This window comes from Hippocampus bargibanti, linkage group LG12, assembly GCF_051943395.1.
Source record: "Hippocampus bargibanti isolate YZ-2025 linkage group LG12, ASM5194339v1, whole genome shotgun sequence".
Classification (NCBI taxonomy): Eukaryota; Metazoa; Chordata; class Actinopteri; order Syngnathiformes; family Syngnathidae; genus Hippocampus; species Hippocampus bargibanti.
Genome location: NC_142745.1, coordinates 22,824,773 through 22,846,922, shown reverse-complemented (window position 1 = coordinate 22,846,922; position 22,150 = coordinate 22,824,773). Strand labels below are relative to the sequence as shown.

Genomic DNA, 22,150 nt, shown 5'->3' with positions numbered 1-22,150 from the left:
TGCTCAAGAAACAAAACAATGGGCTCACAGAGTTGAGATTCGGAGAAGATGCTTTCTTGTTACTCGTCCAGTTATGAATATGATTCAAATAGTTCTGAAGAGGAAAGCATCAATGTTTGCAATCGATTAAAGGAGTCCTCTCATATCAATTTGAGGCCTTAATGACAGCAATGTAGCACTAAGAAAATGCAGAAGATGGCGCCCAAGCTCCGTTGAAAATGGGCTGATTTGTCTGATGGGAATTTGTGTCAACTAGTATCAAATAGTAGTCCTGGTGCAACACACAACGATTCACCATCGCATTATTGATGTGTTTCCTTCTAATTTCGCCATCAACACGGATCAACACGAAGTTTTCAGACTAAACAAAGTACCGCAAAATGCATTGAGTGTCGCTTTCTCGGTCAGGGGCGTTCTAAACGTGATGTCACGTGGGGATCGTCATCTACTCGAAAACAAGACTTCCTGAATATTCAACGCGAGTCTTCAAACGTAAAATATAGCTATATGCCGCGGAATCTTTGTAAAATACGCTCAGTAAAAGTCATCTGAAGTGATTTTACAAATTATGGACACAACTTGTCCGGAGGCGTCAGTTGTCTTTTTAGCGTCGTGCAGGGATTCATGGTGTCATTCGTCATGGTGAGGCAGCAAGTTCTGACGATAAAGCTGCCAAAGCTTACAGGAATCATTCTTCAAGTTGGTGGAAGAAGAAGGCTACGTTCCTCATCAAGTGTTTAATGCTGATGAAAGCGGCCACTCCATTCCATCAAGCCATCAACGACCATCACAAAGGTCAATAAAACCACTTTATTATAAAGTATAGTTTGTTTCTTTCATTACAATACCATCACACATTATTATACATACCAAAAGGAATATTTTGTGTAGTTTTAAGGCTTATTTCATAGAAAATTATGTTTTATGCGACCTGGGAACGGATTATTCTCATTGTAATGGTTTCTTATGGGAAATAAATGTTTGGCAGAGAAACTTTTGGCCTTACACACCCTTTCTGGGAACCAATTAAGTTGGCAAGCTGAGGTATCACTGTATTTATTTTAAAACAAGTCATCCTTTGTTTAGTATCCACACATGGTTTTAGGAGACATTTTTCTCAACACGTGAACTGCAGTGTACAGGGGGAATATATTAGAAGAAAATTAGAAAGAAGAAAAGTATGTTTTATGGTGACCTGGGAACGGATTATTCTCATTTTTCTGGTTTCCCATGGGAAATTAATGTTTGGGATACACACTTTTCGCCTTACACACTATGTCTGGGAACCAATTAAGTTCGTAAGACAAGGTATCACTGTAATTTATTTGCTTTGAAAATGTCCAATGTGCTGCAACAGCTCTGACATCGTTCCCGTCAGCCACTAAATTGGAATCAACAACAGCAGTTTGCTGCAACCAATTGTCACGACCCTCCATAGACTTATTCCATTGTTTCTTAAAAAAACTGGAAAAAAATGCTTGTTTGCTGCTTAATTTTAATATCTTTTAGAGTTTGACTCCTCTTCTCACTCTAAAACCATCCGCCATGTTGGATGTAAATCCTGCAAAGCACCATGGGTAAATGAATATTCCATTCGCTCTTTTGGTACGTTCTGGCAGACGAGTGCAGTGTCGACAAACTATAATCCAAGGTCAAATTCCTCTGCATCAAATCCATTTTTTGGTCTTTTACACCACATGAAGCAAACAATTAATTTCCAAGATGGCTGGAGAACATGCTTACTGACCATCTCTGGCAGGTAACAGATCGTAGAGCTCCTTGACTTCTTCATGCTTGGCTTTGCCCTTATCCACACTCTGTTTCCTCATGTCCGACATTTCACTGCACCACTCCTCAAATTTATGGTTGTCCTGGTCCACCAACCTCTGAAGGAACCCTGATGGAGTTTGGAAAAGAGGGAAACAAATTTCAGACGAGACAGCAGATGATGTTAACTGCAAGTACAGAGGTTAGTCAGATGACGTCAACACAAGCCGATGTTCACCCGACGGTTCATGCTTGTGGCCCATTTTGCCTTGTGGTGGCACATCGTAACCGACATGGTGTAAAATACTCCTACAGGATTGGTTGTCTAGCATCTAGCATGCTTCTGGAGTATCAAGCAGTCGAGATGTCGCACGTTCATTTTGCCACATGTTCTGACATGTCTTGCAACAGAGGGGTCCAATAATCGAACACTTATACAGTGATAGCTCAGCTTACAAATTTAATTGGTTCACAGAAAGGGTGTATAAGGCGAAAGGTTTGCCTTCCAAACATTTATTTCCCATAAGAAACCATTAAAATGAGAATAATCCGTTCCCAGGTCCCCATAAAACATCATTTTACACTAAATAAGCCTTAAACCTACCCAAAATATACCTTCTTTTATGTATAATAAAATTATATTATCTATTGCTTTAGACCGTTGCTTAGACAACACAGAAACACCCTTAGCCACACCCTTAGCACGGCAACTTCCCTCAGATATCATCAAGAGGCAACTCCATCAACGACCACCACAAAGGTCAATAAAACCACTTTATTATACAATACAGTTTATTTCTATTGGCTATCTAGCTGGCTATCTTTTAGCTATCTATTGGCTACCTATTAGCAAGCTAGCTTTCTGTCTATTTGAGTTAACCCTTTACAGACGATTGTGCCGAATTCGGTACACTAAAGATAAATGCTCATAGATAAAAAAAATGAAAGGTAGCAGTTCAAGTGCCGATTGGAACTGATGCATCACAAGTTACGTGTCCCTTTAAAACAGGTTATGTGCAGCTTTGCCTTTAAGAGTGTCAGTGACATCATCTCCTTCTTGCGCAACACAATGTGCGCACCTCTATCATCAAAGCTCCTTCTATTTTTCGTCATGGATCAATCCCTCTTCAATTGCTGCTGTGGACTGCAAATTTCCCCATTGCGGGACGAATAAAGGTATTCTGATTCTGATTCTGATTCTGATATCACGTAAGTACAGTAAAGTCTCGTTATATCGATATTCTCGGGAGTTAGAAAAAAATGCCAATATAACCATACTGTCCATATATCCGTCCTGCGCCGAACTGCATTAACAAAAGCCGCCAAAAGAGGGCATCCAAGCGCCATATAAGAAACGGAGCTGGCCATGAGCTCGCCATTTTTTTGGGGGGTGAGAGATGTTCCCCCAATGTTGCCTCAAAATGGCACATATAATTCTTTAATGATTGTAAACATGTATGCTTTAACCTTCAGAACTACAGTGTATTTGAATCATATTCATAACTGGATGTGTAACAAGAAAGCATATTATCCGAATCTATGCAAGACGTCTTGGCGTGAAGTCATTTTTATTGGTGTTTAATATAAAAAGTAACATCGGTTGTCCTTTAATACACAGTATGGAATGTTAATAATTTTCAAAATCATCACGCTTCAGCAGACAAAACAAGAAACATTGTTGCAAAAAACGATTGCATTCATATACAGTACAGCGGGCATGTACATAACACAACAGGGAAACTGCAACGCTTACATCTTACTGTATTATGTATGCAATTTAAAAAAAGTCATCAATCTTCTTCTGCTTCCCATTTTTACCTTTTAACACAAACACTTCAATCTCGTCTGCTACACACGAGCTCGCGTCTGAAAATGGAAATGGCTCTGCTACACGGGTGCTGGGCACGTAACAAACTCACGTGACCAAGTCGACCAATGGCGCGACCGATGGCGTGTATCGATATAAACATAGTAAAATGGCCGGCGGGAGATGAAAAAGAGCACCGTAGTAACCGGATTATCGTAAAAACATATACAATTTGCATTATTCCATGGTTATTAGCTAGTTTTCTTTATCTGTAAAGGAACTATTTATTTTTATGTAAACATGTCCGGCGCCACCAGGTCTGGACATTAGGGATATATAAATGGGGCCGATACGACCAGTCAGACTTTAGTTCGCTGACGAAGCCTCTTGGATAGGAGGCGAAACGTCCGAAACCTTCACTTTTGTACAGATGACGGCTGAAGAAACCTTCTCATCGTAAACATGTTATGTAAATATTTTATGTAAATTATGTATGTATTTTATGTAAATATTTTATGTATTTTATTATTTTAATAAAAAGCTGTCATATGGGTAAAAGTCTAGTCTTTGAAGTTGCATTTGACATACGTTCCAAAAAAGGCACCCACTCAATATAGGTCTTTCATGACGATTGTGCCAAATTAGGCACATTATTAAATTTTCTACATTATTGGAAAATAATAAAAATGGAAGCTGCTAGTATGTTATTATATCCATCAGTGACCATAAAAACTGAACAGAATTTTTTTTTCGAAGTAGAAAATAATTCAGGCAGTAAAGGGTTAAAAAACATATGTACGTAAAAATGTATCCTGTGACTGTAAAGTGACCTTGACAGTTTTGAAAGATACTTAGAAATTAAATGTATTATTATTATTATGATTACAATCCAACGGCACATTTATTATACATAAGATAAGGCATATTTAGTCGAAAATTATGTTTTATGGTGACCCGGGAACGGATTATTTTCATTTTAATGGTTTCTTATGGGAAATAAATGTTCGGCAGACGAACTTGTTGCCTGACACATATTTTCTGGGAACCAATGAAGTTCATGAGCTGTTCATTGAAGGTGCGCCTTATACGGTGGCAAATAGGTTAACCTACCGGGTACTTGAACTGGGGCCACAGCGGCGTCGACGGTTTCCTCTTCCTGGACTTTATACACCAACATGTAGGCATTTCTGGAGCAGTGGTAGCCTTTACTGCACTTGGGTTTTCGCGTCTGAGACTTCACAGTTTCAGCTGAGGTCAATAACAAGATGGTGGTGGTCGTGAATTCAGTCTGACAAACAATTGAAAATTCAAGAAGCGCCTTCCTGTTTGAAGTACACTTACCAATATCATCTTCCGTACCCAAATGCAGCTTTTTGCCTTCCATCTTTTCAATTTCTTCATCGTTGAATTTGTACCAGTCGCTGGTACGAGCGTCTTTCACGTGGGCAATGTAATGTCCCGAGTAGGCGCTGATGCCACGATGGATCAGCACTGCGCTAAGTTCGTACACACACTTCTGATCTAAAAATGGGACACACGCCTTGGGTTAGAAAGTATTTGAGGCAATACGCCCAGAAAATGGATGAAGGATTAACATGCAGTCCAAAAGGGTTTCAATAAACTTCAGAAATGTACACAGTCCCCTACAAAAAACTTTGCACAGAAAGGTCTACTCCTTTGTTTTTGCTGTATTGAAAGCAAAATACAGATACCTCAGCTCACGTACTTCATTGGTTCCCAGAAAGTGTGTGTAAGGCGAAAAGTTGGTCTGCCAAACATTTAGTTCCCATAAGAAACCATTAAAATGAGAATAATCCGCTCCCAGGTCACCATAAAAAATAATGTTCTACTAAATAAGCCTTAAAGGACAACCAACATCACTTTTTTGTTTCCTAACTGACATCAGAAAAACATTTTATAGCATCTCAAATACCCAAAATAGATATTTTTAGTCAAATGCAAAACACCAATCAGAATTAAAGTGTCCAAAATCTGCAAAAGCTTGAGCTGCGAATTGGGCATTTTCAGAAAGTCCCGCCCCCCAGTTCGTGACGTCACGCCAAGACGTCTTGCATTGCTCGAGAATCAAAACAATGGCTTCAGATTGGGAGAAGATACTTTCTTGTTACACATCCAGTTATGAATATGATTCAAATAGTTCTGAAGAGGAAAGTATAAATGTTTGCAATCGATTAAAGAAGGTCTTCTGGGTCATTTTGATGGCTCAAGACTGATGTGTAGTGTCGCAGAAAATGCAGAAGATGGCGGCAGAGCTCCGTTGGAAATAGTTTTATTTTTCAGCTTGGATTTTTTTTCAACAAATAGCAAAGAGTTGTCTCGGTGTAACATACAACGATTCACCATTGCGTTATTTATGTGTTTACCTTCTAATTTCGCCGTCAACACGGATCAACACGATTTTTTCAGAACAAACAAAGTATCGCAAAATGCATTGAGGTGATGCAAGGTATGTCCTCTCTCGGTCAGGGGCCTTCCTCAGTGACGTAGAGTGAGGAGACCTCACCCTACGTCACTGAAGGAAGGCCTCATTCGAAAACAAGACTTCCGGAATATTCAGTGTGAGTCTTAAAACGTAAACTATAGCTATATGCGGTGGAATCTTTGTCAAATACGCTCAGTAGAAGTCATTTGAAGCGATTTTACAAATTATGGACACAACTTGTCCGGAGACGTCGGTTGTCCTTTAAAACTACACAAAATAGACCTTATTTTATGTATAATAAATGTGCTATTGTATTGTAATGAAAGAAATAAACTGTACTGTATAATCAAGTGGCTTTATTGACCTTTGTCATGGTTGCTGAAGGACACTTTACACTCATGGGGTAAGAACTTTTTTTTCTGTGCGGGTGAGCAGCGGCAGCCATTCGTGCCAGCGTTCACTCTACCCGGAAGTAATATAGCAGCAAAGTTATGAAAGGAAGAAGAAAGGAAATAAAGAATGAGAAAAACATTTCATTAGCCATACAAGAATAGATAATAATAAATAGATAAATAAATTGATACATTGATAAATTGGTACATTGATAAATTGATGAATAAATGGATGAAAAAATAATAAATAAAATATTGAGCACAAAGACAGTGATACCTCAGCTTACGAACGCTTTGGCTCACGAACTTTTCGCCTGACGAACATTTCCCCATTTCTTTGAGTGCAGACGTGGTTTGTTATTGCGTGGAGTACTTTAGCTTTTTTGGGAGCGAAAAAGACCCCACCACAGGCTAGTGTTAAGCCAAAGAGCATACAAAAGAAAATGACGGTCGAGCAGAAGAAGGAGATCATGAAAAAATACCAACGAGGTGTACATTTGTGTGACTTAGTGTCCCAGTGCCAGTAGCTAAGTCGACCATTGCTACGTGTGGCTACGGGTGTTTCTGTGTTGTCTAAGCAACCGTCTCATGCAATAGAAGAGTTGAAAAACTTCTGTTGATTTGGATTAACCTAAAGCAGCTAGCAGGGGAAAGTGTGAGTGAGGGTATTATCGCTGAGAAAGCACGGCAAGCTCACTCGGATATCATCAAGAGGCAGCACAAAGGTCAATAAAACGACTATATCATACAGTACAGTTTCTTTCTTTAATTACAATACAATAGCACATTTATTATATATAAAATAAGGTATATTTTGTGTAGCTTTAAGGCTTATTTAGTAGAAAATTATGTTTTATGGGGACCTGCGAACGCATTATTCTCATTTTAATGTTTTCTTATGGAAAAAGAATATTCGGCAGAAGAACGTTTCGCCTCACGCATACTTTCTGGGAACCAATTCAGTCTGTGAGCCGAGGTATCACTGTATGTCATTTAGGCGCATATCACTGACCGAAGCCAAAGAGCATCAACATGAAAATACCTTTTGTAACTTCAAAAAAAGGTGCCATGTCCAGTTGCTCGGGGAAAGTGATATACGTGTTGAGTTTCTTCTTGTGTCCGGTTTGTCTACAGAGCACATCACAGATGCTGTCACTTAAGCAGGTCGCTAACCCTGAGTCATGCATGCATCATAACTTTTCTGTTTCATATCTAGATCATTAATATGATACGGACTATTGAATTGTAATGGATATTTTTAGGGGACAAACCTGTCAAAGACAAAGCGCATGAGCTGCAGGTTGAGGGTGGGAGGCAAACTGTGCAGTCTGATCCTCCGGGTGGCGTTCTGTTTACTTTGACAGCTTTCACAGAAGTAGCGGTTGTCTCCATCGAGTTTCTCATCCTGAAAAGTGAACAGAAGCATTAATAATAATTATAATAATACATTTCATTTATAAGCGCGTTTCAAAACTCTCAAGGTCACTTTACACTGTACAGGATAAGTTTTTCTGTGGGTGAGCAGCGGCAGCCACACGCGCCAGCGTTCACTCAACCCGGAATGACTCGAAAATGAAATGTATTATTATTATTATTAATAAATAAAAAGCTATCTAGCTAATAGATAGCTAATAGATAGGCAGACAGATAGGTAGCCAATAGATAGCCAGCTAACTAGCTGTCCATACAAGAGACGCCCCCCCTACTTATGAACATTCGAGTTACGAACAACGGTACATACGAATATTTTTCTAGTAACATATGTAGTATTCTCTGTTGTAGATGTACATATCTTTATAGAGCATATTTTTCAGTACACACCAATACAGGTTACTTATACAAGCCTTAAAGGACAACCGACACCATTTTTTTGTTTCCTAACTGACATCAGAAAAACGTTTTCTAGCATCTAAAATAGCCAAAACGTGCAGGCTGATATTTTTAGTCAAATGCAAAACACCAATAAAAATGACTTAAAGTGTCTAAAAAGTACTTCAATTTGAATCCGGAAGTGGCCAGTTTCAGAAGGTCCCGCCCCCTTATTCGTGATGTCATGCAAAGATACTCCTTCACAAACTGCCTTGCTCCAGAATCAAAACACTCAAAACTTCAGAGTTCAGATTCGGAGAATATGCTTTCTTGTTACACATCCAGTTATGAATATGATTCAAATAGTTCTGAAGAGGAAAGCATACATGTTTGCAATCGATTAAAGAATGTATTCCGTGTCATTTTGAGGGGGGAAATGTAGCACCGAATGTGTGTCATCTGAGGGGGGGGGGGGTAGCACCGAAAAGAGGCAGAAGATGGCGACAAAGCTCCGTGGAAAGCTCTGTGGAAACGGGCTGCTTAATTCCTTACAATTTTTGTCAGTGAATATCAAATCGATGCTCGGTACCACACACAAGGATTCACCATGGCGTTATTTATGTGTTATCCTTCTAATTTCGCCATCAACACGGATCAACACGAAGTTTTCAGACCAAACAAAGAACCGCAAAAAAACAAGACTTCCTGAATATTCAGCGCGAGTCTTAAAACATAAAATATAGCTATATGCAGTGGAATCTTTGTAAAAGACGCTCAGTAGAAGTCATTTGAAGCCATTTTACAAATTATGGACACAACTTGTCCGGAGACGTCGGTTGTCCTTTAAAGCTTCATCATATCACATCATATCTCTTGACATGAACATACCTTCAGAAACTCTGTAACACATTCTGTCAGGTTCTTGTGGCCCTGAATATTCAATTCCAGTTCATAGAATCTGGAAGGCAGCGCAGATGATCGCCCGCATTGGTTACAGCTGGGGGAAAAAAACAGAACATTGATTGCAATTAGAAAATCTCTGTTCATGAATCGGTGCAGTTCAACAATGGATTTGAAGCATCTTTGAGAAGAAAGTGACTTTTGGTGAGAAGGTTTCTTCAGCTGTCATCTGTACTTTGAAGGTGACGGATGTTTCGCTTCTTATCGAAGAGGCTTCGTCAGCGAACTAAAATGTTTTTAAAAAGAAGCTATTTTCATAGAGCAGCAAAAACCCTCCACTAAATTGCCATGGTGGGGTGAGGTTCAATTTGGATCGTTCCTACAAAAGACTTCTTTGGCAACATAGGCTTAGTTATGCTGATGAGGTGATACCAGAGCAAATGGGGCAATCAGGCAAGTCGTAGACCGCATACTCAGGCAGGACAATAGAAGTAATCAGTGTAGCCACAGGGAGTAGTCCTCTGCTTCCCCTAACCTGCGAGCAGGGACCAATCATAGCAGAGTCTGGCACCGCCACGCCTGGACAGTAGGAATATATATATAGGGCCAAAACTACCAGCAAAAAAAAAATTAGTTTGCTGACGAATCCTCTTGGAAAAGAAGCGAAACATCTGACACCTTCAAATTTGTACAGATGACGGCTGAAGAAACCTTCTCATCGATGGACCGCTCCTGTACGACTGAGCGCTTATACAGACGTAAAGTGACATTTGGTTTGCTTACACGGTTACATAGGAGAACTGTCCACAGAATTGGTGCTGAATGACATTTTGCAGGATTGGGTTCTTCTGCTTGGACAACGTGTCCTCCAGCAAGGATAAAAAGAGCTTGGAGAACTCCTGGGCATCCTGAGAGAGAGAGAGAGAAAAGAATGATGAGTGCTTTGTGGGCCATCGGATTGGGAAGTTAACAGGCTGGTTTTCCTACTTGCTGCTGCGCAGTGTCTAAGCCAAGCGCTTTAACAAGCCCGGAAGGATCGATGTATTTTCTGTTACTGTTCTGTAGCAGCGCAAACAAATATTGCAGATGCTCGCAAATGGATTGAGGTTCGTAATCTGAAACAAAGACAAATAGATAGAAAGCTAGCTAGCAAGCCGATAGCTAATCGCTAGTCAGCTAGATATCTAGCTAGCCAGCCAGCCAGGTTGCGTTACTTGATGAAAAATACAGTGATGCCTTGGCTTATGACCTTAATTGGAGAAAGTGTGTGTAAGGCGAAAAGTGTGTATTCCAAACATTTAATTCCCGTAGGAAAGCATTAAAATGAGAATAACCTGTTCCCAGGACCCCATAAAACATAATTTTCTACTTTCTAATTTTCTAAGCCTTAAAACTACACAAAATATACCTTATTTTATGTATAATAAATGTGCTATGGTATTATAATGAAAGAAACAAACTCTACAGTATAATAAAGTCGTTTTATTTACCTTTGTGATGGCCGTTGATGGCATGGAGTGGCCGATTTCATCAGCATTAAACACTTGAGGAACATAGCCTTCTTCTTCAAAATCTTGAGGAATGATTCCTTGTAAGCTTTGGCAGCTTATTCAGAACTGGCTGCCTCACCATGACGAATGACACTATGAATCCCTGTACGACGCTTAAAGTCCTCGAACCATCCGTGGCTAGCCTTGAAATCATCAATGGATGAACTTCCAGGTTGCCTATTGACGATATCCGAGTCAAGTTGCCGTGCTTTCTGTGCGATAATTTTACCTAGTTCCTCATCAATTGTGTTCTGTTTAGTTGGGTTGATAGCTTTTTGCATCAAGTGTCTTAAGGAGCTCTGGGTTGTACATCTTGGAATTTGTCATATTGCAACAGCAGCAGATACAGGCAGACACACTAGAAACTTCATTAATAGCTGGTTCCCTTGCTTGTCCTTTCTCTTCAAATTGTATAGATGACTAGTGCGGGTTACTTGTGGAGTCTGACTGATGGGATATTTTAACCTTGCAGTCGCCATTCTGCTATCAATAAAGTTGAAACTAGTCCAAATTTCACTGTGTTTTTATCCATTTTCTCACCTTTCACTTTAGATTTTTTTTAACTTTTGTTTTTTTTTTGTTTCAAGCTCTGTCGTCTGTCTTTCCTGTGTCGTGTGCTCACAGCGTGCAACAGCACGGCTCGTTCGCGAACGACACATCACTCATTGTGGCGCTCCGTGTGTTTCCCGAAAAATACATCATATGCCAAGATTATATTCTTGCAAATTTAACGTTCGTAAGGCGACAAGTTCATCAGACAAAGCGTTCGTAAGCCAAGGTATCACAAATAACCTTTTTATTACCAATTACCAAACGCAAACAATTTGTACTTGCACCTGACTCCGCATTGTGCTCCTCTGCACGCGAATTGTAGTACTGATAGAGACTTCTTCGCAACTCAAGGTTGTGGAACCACACCTGCAGGAAGGTGTTGACATAACATGTCGCACCCAAATTGGTCAAACCAACAAAGGTGTTCTGTTCAGACAGACTTCTGTTGATTTGGATTAACCTAAAGCAGCTAGCAGGGGAAAGTGTGAGTGAGGGTATTATCGCTGAGAAAGCATCATCAAGAGGCAACACAAAGGTCAATAAAACGACTATATCATACAGTACAGTTTCTTTCTTTAATTACAATACAATAGCACATTTATTATATATAAAATAAGGTATATTTTGTGTAGCTTTAAGGCTTATTTAGTAGAAAATTATGTTTTATGGGGACCTGCGAACGCATTATTCTCATTTTAATGTTTTCTTATGGAAAAATAATATTCGGCAGAAGAACTTTTCGCCTCACGCATACTTTCTGGGAACCAATTCAGTCTGTGAGCCGAGGTATCACTGTATGTCATTTAGGCGCATATCACTGACCGAAGCCAAAGAGCATCAACATGAAAATACCTTTTGTAACTTCAAAAAAAGGTGCCATGTCCAGTTGCTCGGGGAAAGTGATATACGTGTTGAGTTTCTTCTTGTGTCCGGTTTGTCTACAGAGCACATCACAGATGCTGTCACTTAAGCAGGTCGCTAACCCTGAGTCATGCATGCATCATAACTTTTCTGTTTCATATCTAGATCATTAATATGATACGGACTATTGAATTGTAATGGATATTTTTAGGGGACAAACCTGTCAAAGACAAAGCGCATGAGCTGCAGGTTGAGGGTGGGAGGCAAACTGTGCAGTCTGATCCTCCGGGTGGCGTTCTGTTTACTTTGACAGCTTTCACAGAAGTAGCGGTTGTCTCCATCGAGTTTCTCATCCTGAAAAGTGAACAGAAGCATTAATAATAATTATAATAATACATTTCATTTATAAGCGCGTTTCAAAACTCTCAAGGTCACTTTACACTGTACAGGATAAGTTTTTCTGTGGGTGAGCAGCGGCAGCCACACGCCCCAGCGTTCACTCAACCCGGAATGACTCGAAAATGAAATGTATTATTATTATTATTAATAAATAAAAAGCTATCTAGCTAATAGATAGCTAATAGATAGGCAGACAGATAGGTAGCCAATAGATAGCCAGCTAACTAGCTGTCCATACAAGAGACGCCCCCCCTACTTATGAACATTCGAGTTACGAACAACGGTACATACGAATATTTTTCTAGTAACATATGTAGTATTCTCTGTTGTAGATGTACATATCTTTATAGAGCATATTTTTCAGTACACACCAATACAGGTTACTTATACAAGCCTTAAAGGACAACCGACACCATTTTTTTGTTTCCTAACTGACATCAGAAAAACGTTTTCTAGCATCTAAAATAGCCAAAACGTGCAGGCTGATATTTTTAGTCAAATGCAAAACACCAATAAAAATGACTTAAAGTGTCTAAAAAGTACTTCAATTTGAATCCGGAAGTGGCCAGTTTCAGAAGGTCCCGCCCCCTTATTCGTGATGTCATGCAAAGATACTCCTTCACAAACTGCCTTGCTCCAGAATCAAAACACTCAAAACTTCAGAGTTCAGATTCGGAGAATATGCTTTCTTGTTACACATCCAGTTATGAATATGATTCAAATAGTTCTGAAGAGGAAAGCATACATGTTTGCAATCGATTAAAGAATGTATTCCGTGTCATTTTGAGGGGGGAAATGTAGCACCGAATGTGTGTCATCTGAGGGGGGGCGGGGGGGTGGTGTGTGTAGCACCGAAAAGAGGCAGAAGATGGCGACAAAGCTCCGTGGAAAGCTCTGTGGAAACGGGCTGCTTAATTCCTTACAATTTTTGTCAGTGAATATCAAATCGATGCTCGGTACCACACACAAGGATTCACCATGGCGTTATTTATGTGTTATCCTTCTAATTTCGCCATCAACACGGATCAACACGAAGTTTTCAGACCAAACAAAGAACCGCAAAAAACAAGACTTCCTGAATATTCAGCGCGAGTCTTTAAACATAAAATATAGCTATATGCAGTGGAATCTTTGTAAAAGACGCTCAGTAGAAGTCATTTGAAGCCATTTTACAAATTATGGACACAACTTGTCCGGAGACGTCGGTTGTCCTTTAAAGCTTCATCATATCACATCATATCTCTTGACATGAACATACCTTCAGAAACTCTGTAACACATTCTGTCAGGTTCTTGTGGCCCTGAATATTCAATTCCAGTTCATAGAATCTGGAAGGCAGCGCAGATGATCGCCCGCATTGGTTACAGCTGGGGGAAAAAAACAGAACATTGATTGCAATTAGAAAATCTCTGTTCATGAATCGGTGCAGTTCAACAATGGATTTGAAGCATCTTTGAGAAGAAAGTGACTTTTGGTGAGAAGGTTTCGTCAGCTGTCATCTGTACTTTGAAGGTGACGGATGTTTCGCTTCTTATCGAAGAGGCTTCGTCAGCGAACTAAAATGTTTTTAAAAAGAAGCTATTTTCATAGAGCAGCAAAAACCCTCCACTAAATTGCCATGGTGGGGTGAGGTTCAATTTGGATCGGTCCTACAAAAGACTTCTTTGGCAACATAGGCTTAGTTATGCTGATGAGGTGATACCAGAGCAAATGGGGCAATCAGGCAAGTCGTAGACCGCATACTCAGGCAGGACAATAGAAGTAATCAGTGTAGCCACAGGGAGTAGTCCTCTGCTTCCCCTAACCTGCGAGCAGGGACCAATCATAGCAGAGTCTGGCACCGCCACGCCTGGACAGTAGGAATATATATATAGGGCCAAAACTACCAGCAAAAAAAAAATAGTTTGCTGACGAATCCTCTTGGAAAAGAAGCGAAACATCTGACACCTTCAAATTTGTACAGATGACGGCTGAAGAAACCTTCTCATCGATGGACCGCTCCTGTACGACTGAGCGCTTATACAGACGTAAAGTGACATTTGGTTTGCTTACACGGTTACATAGGAGAACTGTCCACAGAATTGGTGCTGAATGACATTTTGCAGGATTGGGTTCTTCTGCTTGGACAACGTGTCCTCCAGCAAGGATAAAAAGAGCTTGGAGAACTCCTGGGCATCCTGAGAGAGAGAGAGAAAAGAATGATGAGTGCTTTGTGGGCCATCGGATTGGGAGGTTAACAGGCTGGTTTTCCTACTTGCTGCTGCGCAGTGTCTAAGCCAAGTGCTTTAACAAGCCCGGAAGGATCGATGTATTTTCTGTTACTGTTCTGTAGCAGCGCAAACAAATATTGCAGATGCTCGCAAATGGATTGAGGTTCGTAATCTGAAACAAAGACAAATAGATAGAAAGCTAGCTAGCAAGCCAATAGATAGCTAATCGGTAGTCAGCTAGATATCTAGCTAGCCAGCCAGCCAGGTTGCGTTACTTGATGAAAAATACAGCGACACCTTGGCTTATGACCTTAATTGGAGAAAGTGTGTGTAAGGCGAAAAGTGTGTATTCCAAACATTTAATTCCCGTAGGAAACCATTAAAATGAGAATAACCTGTTCCCAGGACCCCATAAAACATAATTTTCTACTTTCTAATTTTCTAAGCCTTAAAACTACACAAAATATACCTTATTTTATGTATAATAAATGTGCTATGGTATTATAATGAAAGAAACAAACTCTACAGTATAATAAAGTCGTTTTATTTACCTTTGTGATGGCCGTTGATGGCATGGAGTGGCCGATTTCATCAGCATTAAACACTTGAGGAACATAGCCTTCTTCTTCCAAAATCTTGAGGAATGATTCCTTGTAAGCTTTGGCAGCTTCAGAACTGGCTGCCTCACCATGACGAATGACACTATGAATCCCTGTACGACGCTTAAAGTCCTCGAACCATCCGTGGCTAGCCTTGAAATCATCAATGGATGAACTTCCAGGTTGCCTATTGACGATATCCGAGTCAAGTTGCCGTGCTTTCTGTGCGATAATTTTACCTAGTTCCTCATCAATTGTGTTCTGTTTAGTTGGGTTGATAGCTTTTTGCATCAAGCGTCTTAAGGAGCTCTGGGTTGTACATCTTGGAATTTGTCATATTGCAACAGCAGCAGATACAGGCAGACACACTAGAAACTTCATTAATAGCTGGTTCCCTTGCTTGTCCTTTCTCTTCAAATTGTATAGATGACTAGTGCGGGTTACTTGTGGAGTCTGACTGATGGGATATTTTAACCTTGCAGTCGCCATTCTGCTATCAATAAAGTTGAAACTAGTCCAAATTTCACTGTGTTTTTATCCATTTTCTCACCTTTCACTTTAGATTTTTTTAACTTTTGTTTTTTTTTTTTGTTTCAAGCTCTGTCGTCTGTCTTTTCTGTGTGGTGTGCTCACAGCATGCAATAGCACGGCTCGTTCGCGAACGACACATCACTCATTGTGGCGCTCCGTGTGTTTCCCGAAAAATACTTCATATGCCAAGATTATATTCTTGCAAATTTAACGTTCGTAAGGCGACAAGTTCATTAGATAAAGCGTTCGTAAGCCAAGGTATCACAAATAACCTTTTTATTACCAATTACCAAACGCAAACAATTTGTACTTGCACCTGACTCCGCATTGTGCTCCTCTGCACGCGAATTGTAGTACTGATAGAGACTTCTTCGCAACTCAAGGTTGTGGAACCACACCTGCAGGAAGGTGTTGACATAACATGTCGCACCCAAATTGGTCAAACCAACAAAGGTGTTCTGTTCAGACAGAAAAACAAATCAACAAAAATGTATTGTATTGTATTGTACTAAGCACTGTGATTGAAGTGATCAAATGGTGTACCTTATCTCTTCGCTCTGAATTTGGGTCATCAATATTGTGGAAAGAATTTTCATCAATCTCCCCAAGCCATGTCTGTTCCCCAATTCCAACAAGACAGTTGGGGTTGCCTTTACAGTTCCTCCTGAAGTAGTAGCATGTACACAAATCAAATACGGATCAGATATTCAAAGAGCAAGTGTCTATATCAGTGTCTGTAACTCATGACAAAAAGTTAGCGGACACCAGGGCAGACAACTCTGAAAAGTTGCCTGCCCCATTTTTCACAACTTTAAACACAATAAGACGACTAATCGCAAAACAAAACATTGTGCTAAGTATTAAGGATTGTTTTTTTTTATTAAGGATGTACCAACCACAAATGCCCCCCCGCTTAATTTATGGTAAATATCCCTTGCTGATGATTTTGCTCCAATTGTCGTTTGTCCACACACTGTTGGGCATGTTGCACAATGCAATGTCTGCGTTGTCTGCTACAAGCCACGTGAACTCCCCTTTCCATGATGCTTTTAATAATAATACATTTCATTTCTAAGCTCCTTTCAAAACTCTCAAGGACACTTTACAGTCACGGGATAATGTACGTTGACGTTTTGTAGCGTGATCAATTTTGTTAGCTTCTTTTGAATCTTTCTTCTGGGGCTGAGGTTCTGTGCATCTAACTTTTGATTTGAAAAACAATCTGTTGTTTTTTTTTTTATTGAAAAAGTTGTCGGCCACCCGAGCAGAGACGTTATGTAAGTTGCACGCCCCGGGCGTCCGGCCAGGCGTTATTTCAGACAATGTCTAATATATAGTCCATCAGCCAGCCAGACCAATAATAGCTAACTAGCTAGCTAGATAGCTAGTCAGCCAGCTAGACCGCTAATAGCTAGGTGTTAACCTGTGATCTTCATTGTAGGAGATCTGGCCTTGGACTAATTTAGTACTTGCTCAACTTATTCACAGGACATAATTTAGTATTTGGTCAACTCCTTCACAGGAGTAAAAACATTGTCATCAAAACATCACAGGTAAAAACGTAAAGTTTGAATCTCGATGTACGATTTGAAATTATCATCGTAAATTAGACGTCTTAAAGGGGACGTGTAGATAAAAACTGTTAAAAATTTTAGTTACGCTATTTCAACCCCACTCTATTTAATTTGTGCATCTCTTGTCTTGTTATTGGTTAACGTGACGTTTATTGATGTCATTTAACGTTATGTCGCATGACAGACGGCCCAAAACGAGCAATAAAGACTCGATGCGGTGTGTTTGGTTGATAATTATACAACAGAGAAAATCTCCAAGGGGGTGTTTAACCAGTTATTGATTGTTAACCAGCTATTGATTGTTATCACAACTGAAAGTGATGCGGCATTTCTGATTGTACCTGCAGGTTCCCTTCTTGCAGGCCGGAAGACTGATGCGGTACGCTAGCATGATATGCTCCTGTCCGATATCTTCAGGTTTAACACATTCCACCCAACGCCAAGCCGCTTTTTCCAACTGTAAGCGCGGCGCCATGTTGCCGGGGTGTGCAGGGGTGTCCGGTTATAACCAAACGGATCGACTGTGCACACCAACAAATTGCAATGAAAAGACAATGCTAACACGGGCTAAATGCGTAATCACTTCGGAAGTAGCCTTTCGCCGATATTTAATGACCTTAATTCCGACAACTAACGGAAGTCATATTTTGCATCAATGACGCTTCGCATATATACATAAAAAATAAACACGCAGGAAAATGTGTTGTTTAGCAAAAAAAAAAAAAAACACCCTGCTAATACTAGTGGATCGTTAACTTGCTATAGCACAACCCAACCCGACCTTGTCTTCTACTCCGTATTCCATTTAAGTCTATGAAACGCTGACAACTTTGGAGATAATGCCAACAAATTTCGAACCTTAATTCACCAATTGGTTCGTGTCACTTCACATTTTATTGCATTTTATTTCAGATTTACGGGTTATCACTAAGCTAAAAAAACGTGCACGATGTCAATATATGACGTAAGAAACTATCCCGGAAGAGGAAGCTGACGCTGTTCTTCGTCTTCTTGGTGTTTCGTAGCGCTTAGTTTATTACCGCCATCTATTGTTTTGCAACGACTTGCATTTAAGTTCCTTTTTCAGTCGCTATAAGAACTAAAACAAAATTAGCAATGCCCTTGGGTGTCGTTTGTTATTTTATTATTCTCTGTTGGTGTTTCAAAATACTTCTGTTTCGTAGCGCTTTGCAGACTGGTGGTGCACATAATAATAATAATAATAATAATAATAATAATAATAATAATAATAATAATAATAATAATACACTTCATTTATAAGCACCTTTCAAAACTCAAGGTCACTTTACAGTCACAGGATAGGGCTTTCTGTGGCTGAGCAGCGGCAGCCACACGCGCCAGTGTTCACTCAACCCAGAAGTAACTCAAATAGATAGAAATTTAGCTAGCTATCCAATAGATAGCTAATCAGAATTAGAAAACCTTTATTCGTCCCACAATGGGGAAATTTGCAGCCCACAGCAGCAATTGAAACGGGATGGGATGGGGGGTGAAAGGATAGAAAACAAGATATTCTGAGCATAACAAAATAAAACTGTCAACTGTATACTGTGCAAATGTAAATGTGCAAACCAGTTTCATAAAAAAACTACATAGTGCAAGTATCAAGAAAGGCACATTGAAATATTGCATCAACCCATATATACAAGTGTGCAGTTTTTGATTTTTTCCTCACATGTGATCACTGAGAATTGCAACGCCTGACAGCAGTCGGTAGGAACGAGCGGCGGTACCTCTCCTTCTTCTTCTTCTTGAATAGTCTCTGGCTGAAGGAGCTACCCAGTGCTGTCAGGGTGGCCAGGATGGGGTGGAAGGGCTGTCCATCATAGCTTTTAGTTTAGCTAGCGTCCGTCTGTTGCACACCTCCTCCAGAGAGTCCAGCGAGCAGCACTGGACAGAAGTGGCCCTCTTGACAAGGCGCTCCAGTCTTTTTCTGTCCCGGGTGGTGATGCTGCCTGACCAGCAGACAATGCCACAGTGGATGGCTGAGGCCACCACAGAGTCATAGAAAGTCTTTAGGAGTGACCCCTGAACTCCAACAGACCTCAGTTTCCGAAGTAAGAAGAGGCGACTCTGTCCCTTTTTGATGAGGGCATCCGTGGTTGTAGTACAGTCCAGTTTATTGTTGAGAGTAACACCCAGGTACTTGTAGGAGGTCACCCTCTCAATGTCCGAACCCTGGATGTTCAACGGTGCGGGTGAGGATTGTTTCCTGCAGAAGTCCACCACCAGCTACTTGGTTTTTTCCGGTTTTGATCTGGAGGTGATTCTGCTGGCACCAGTCCACAAAGTCCTTTGTCAGTCCCCTGTACTCCCTATCGTCTCCCTCTGTAATGAGGCCGACAATAGCTGAGTCGTCAGAGAACCTCTGAAGGTGGCAGGTTGGGGTGTTGTAGTTGAAGTCCGAGGTGTAGAGGGTGAAGAGGAGCCAGGACTGTCCCCTGCGGCGCTCCGGTGCTGCAGAGAAGCCTGTCCGACTCACAGTTCTTTACCCTCACATACTGTGGCCTGTTTGTGAGGTAATCTGTAATCCAGGATGTGAGGTGACGGTCGACTCCGGCATGCTGCAACTTGTCCCCCAGTAGATTTGGCTGGATGGTGTTGAAGGCACTGGAGAAATCGAAGAATGTGATCCTCACCGTGCTCCCAGCATTCTCCAGGTGCAGCAACGCCGTATGGAGGAGGTAGATGATGGCATCCTCCACTCCGATGCTGGGCTGGTAGGCAAACTGTAGGGGGTCCAGCGATGAGCTTGCCAGCGGTCGCAGGTGGGCGAGGACGAGTCTCCAGCGTCTTCATCAGGTGAGACGTCAGCGCCACCGGTCTGTAGCTGTTGAGGTCCTTTAATAATAATAATAAGAATACATTGTATTTATAAGCGCCATTCAAAATTCTCAATGACATAGCTAATAGCTAGCTAGCTAGTTAGACACCTATAAAGCTAATAGCTAGCTAGATAGCTAATGGATAGCATATAGTAGTGTAGATAGCAAATAGGTTGCGGGTGAGCAGCGGTAGCCACATGGGCCAGCATTGACACAACCTGGAAGTAACTCAAAGAGATAGCTATCAGCTTTCTAATAGTGTAGATGGCTAGCTTGATAGCAAGCTACATAGCTAATAGATAGCTAGCTGGATATATAGCTATACAGCTAATATATAGCTAGATAGCTATACAGCTGATAGCTAGCCAGCTAGCTAGATAGCCATACAGCTACTAAATGCATGACATTTTTCAGAATCAGAATCAGAATCAGAATCAGAATCAGAATCAGAATCATCTTTATTGCCAAGTATGTAGGACACACAAGGAATTTGTTTCCGGTAGAACACGCTGCACTAGTATCGTCGTCAAAAAAAATGCTAAGTGGCACTATACACTTCCACTTACACAAAACTTGACTTGATCCACCCTCATCGATGGATGATGTATTCTACTGTAGTTGAATAAAAATAACATGTTAATTACATTGTCCGTAGCATGTTTGCATCCATTTTCCAATCTGCTGTATTCTCAAAAAGGTCACGAGGGGTACGGGCTCATAGTGCGGGACACCCCATACCAGATGCCAGCTCGTCGCATTCATCTCCTAGTTGAGATTGGTTCATATTTATTGTCATCTCTATCCTTCATCACCCCAACCTGCAGCACTTCCTTACCATTTCTGTTTGTCTCGCCAACCTGTAAATGTATTATTATTATTATTAGATGCTGTCCAGCCTCGCCTACAATTCACCATAGGCCTCTTGGTTGCTAATTTCACACGAGAAGGTTGCAGTCGAAATTGATTTACAAAGCTTTGCCTTAAATTCCATTAGAGCAGTTCAACGTGGCACCTGCCGTTTGATCACTTAAGGCTTAAAGCCTTTTAAACGATACCTGCAAGCTTTAAAGTGTGCAGTTAAGCGTACACCTCGTGTATGTACATGTACTGTTATTAGAAACTGCATGTCATTTTCTAGCCTCTTGTTTTTATCCGTGGTTCTCACGCGTACGCAGACAATATTTGCAAGTGGCTTGGCTTCAAAGTAAGAAGGAAATGTTTTGGGTGATTTTGATTACAAATTACAGCAAATAAAAACCCAAATTTTGGCATCTATAAAACTAAAAATAGATAACCAAAATGCAAACTTTAACTTTCTGTGGGTGGGCAGTGGAAGCCAGACGCCTCAGTGTTCACTTAAACCGGAAGTAACGCACATGTATGAATTATTTGTGTTAATTTTGATTTAAAATTACAGCAAATAAAACCACGACTTTGAGCATCTATAAAACTAGAAATATATATAAAAAACAAATTTTAAAATGATACGTTTTTCTGTGGGTGGGCAGCGGAAGCCAGACGCGCCGGCTTCACTCAAACCGAAAGTAACACACATTTATGAATTTAATTTTTTGAATTATTTTGATGTAAAATGTCACCAAATGAAAACCACAATTTAGGCATCTATAAAACTAAAAATAGATAACAAAAAATACAAATTTGAAATGGATATGTTTTTCTGTGGGTGAGGAGCGGTAGCCAGACGCTTCAGTGTTCACTCAACCCGGAAGTAACACACATTTATGAATTACATTTTTTTTTATTATTTCTGATATACTAATCTGTTGGCAAGCACCTGTATGATTTATTTTATTATGTGTTATTCCCCGTTCGGTTTATAAAAAAAAAAATAAGCAGAAAAGCAAACTGTTGCTTTTGTTTTCGTGTTTTTTCGAGTCGTGTACATAACA

General features: G+C 40.4%; 1 protein-coding gene across 1 annotated transcript in view; it reads right to left on the bottom strand.

The window, feature by feature from the left end:
- The window catches only part of usp48 (ubiquitin specific peptidase 48), a 48,534-nt gene extending 30,177 nt beyond the window's left edge, over positions 1-18,357 (bottom strand). Inside the window, exons 1-11 of the mRNA XM_089010461.1 lie at positions 17,736-18,357; positions 16,364-16,484; positions 16,137-16,278; positions 14,735-14,862; positions 14,533-14,657; positions 13,739-13,847; positions 12,302-12,435; positions 12,073-12,158; positions 4,916-5,095; positions 4,685-4,822; positions 1,748-1,897 (exon numbers count right to left, since the gene is read on the bottom strand). Of these exons, the coding sequence (XP_088866587.1) occupies positions 1,748-1,897; positions 4,685-4,822; positions 4,916-5,095; positions 12,073-12,158; positions 12,302-12,435; positions 13,739-13,847; positions 14,533-14,657; positions 14,735-14,862; positions 16,137-16,278; positions 16,364-16,484; positions 17,736-17,869 (1,447 nt within the window). The 5' untranslated portion in view covers positions 17,870-18,357. The remainder of the gene's footprint in view (positions 1-1,747; positions 1,898-4,684; positions 4,823-4,915; positions 5,096-12,072; positions 12,159-12,301; positions 12,436-13,738; positions 13,848-14,532; positions 14,658-14,734; positions 14,863-16,136; positions 16,279-16,363; positions 16,485-17,735) is intronic.
- Between the last annotated feature and the right edge of the window lie 3,793 nt (positions 18,358-22,150).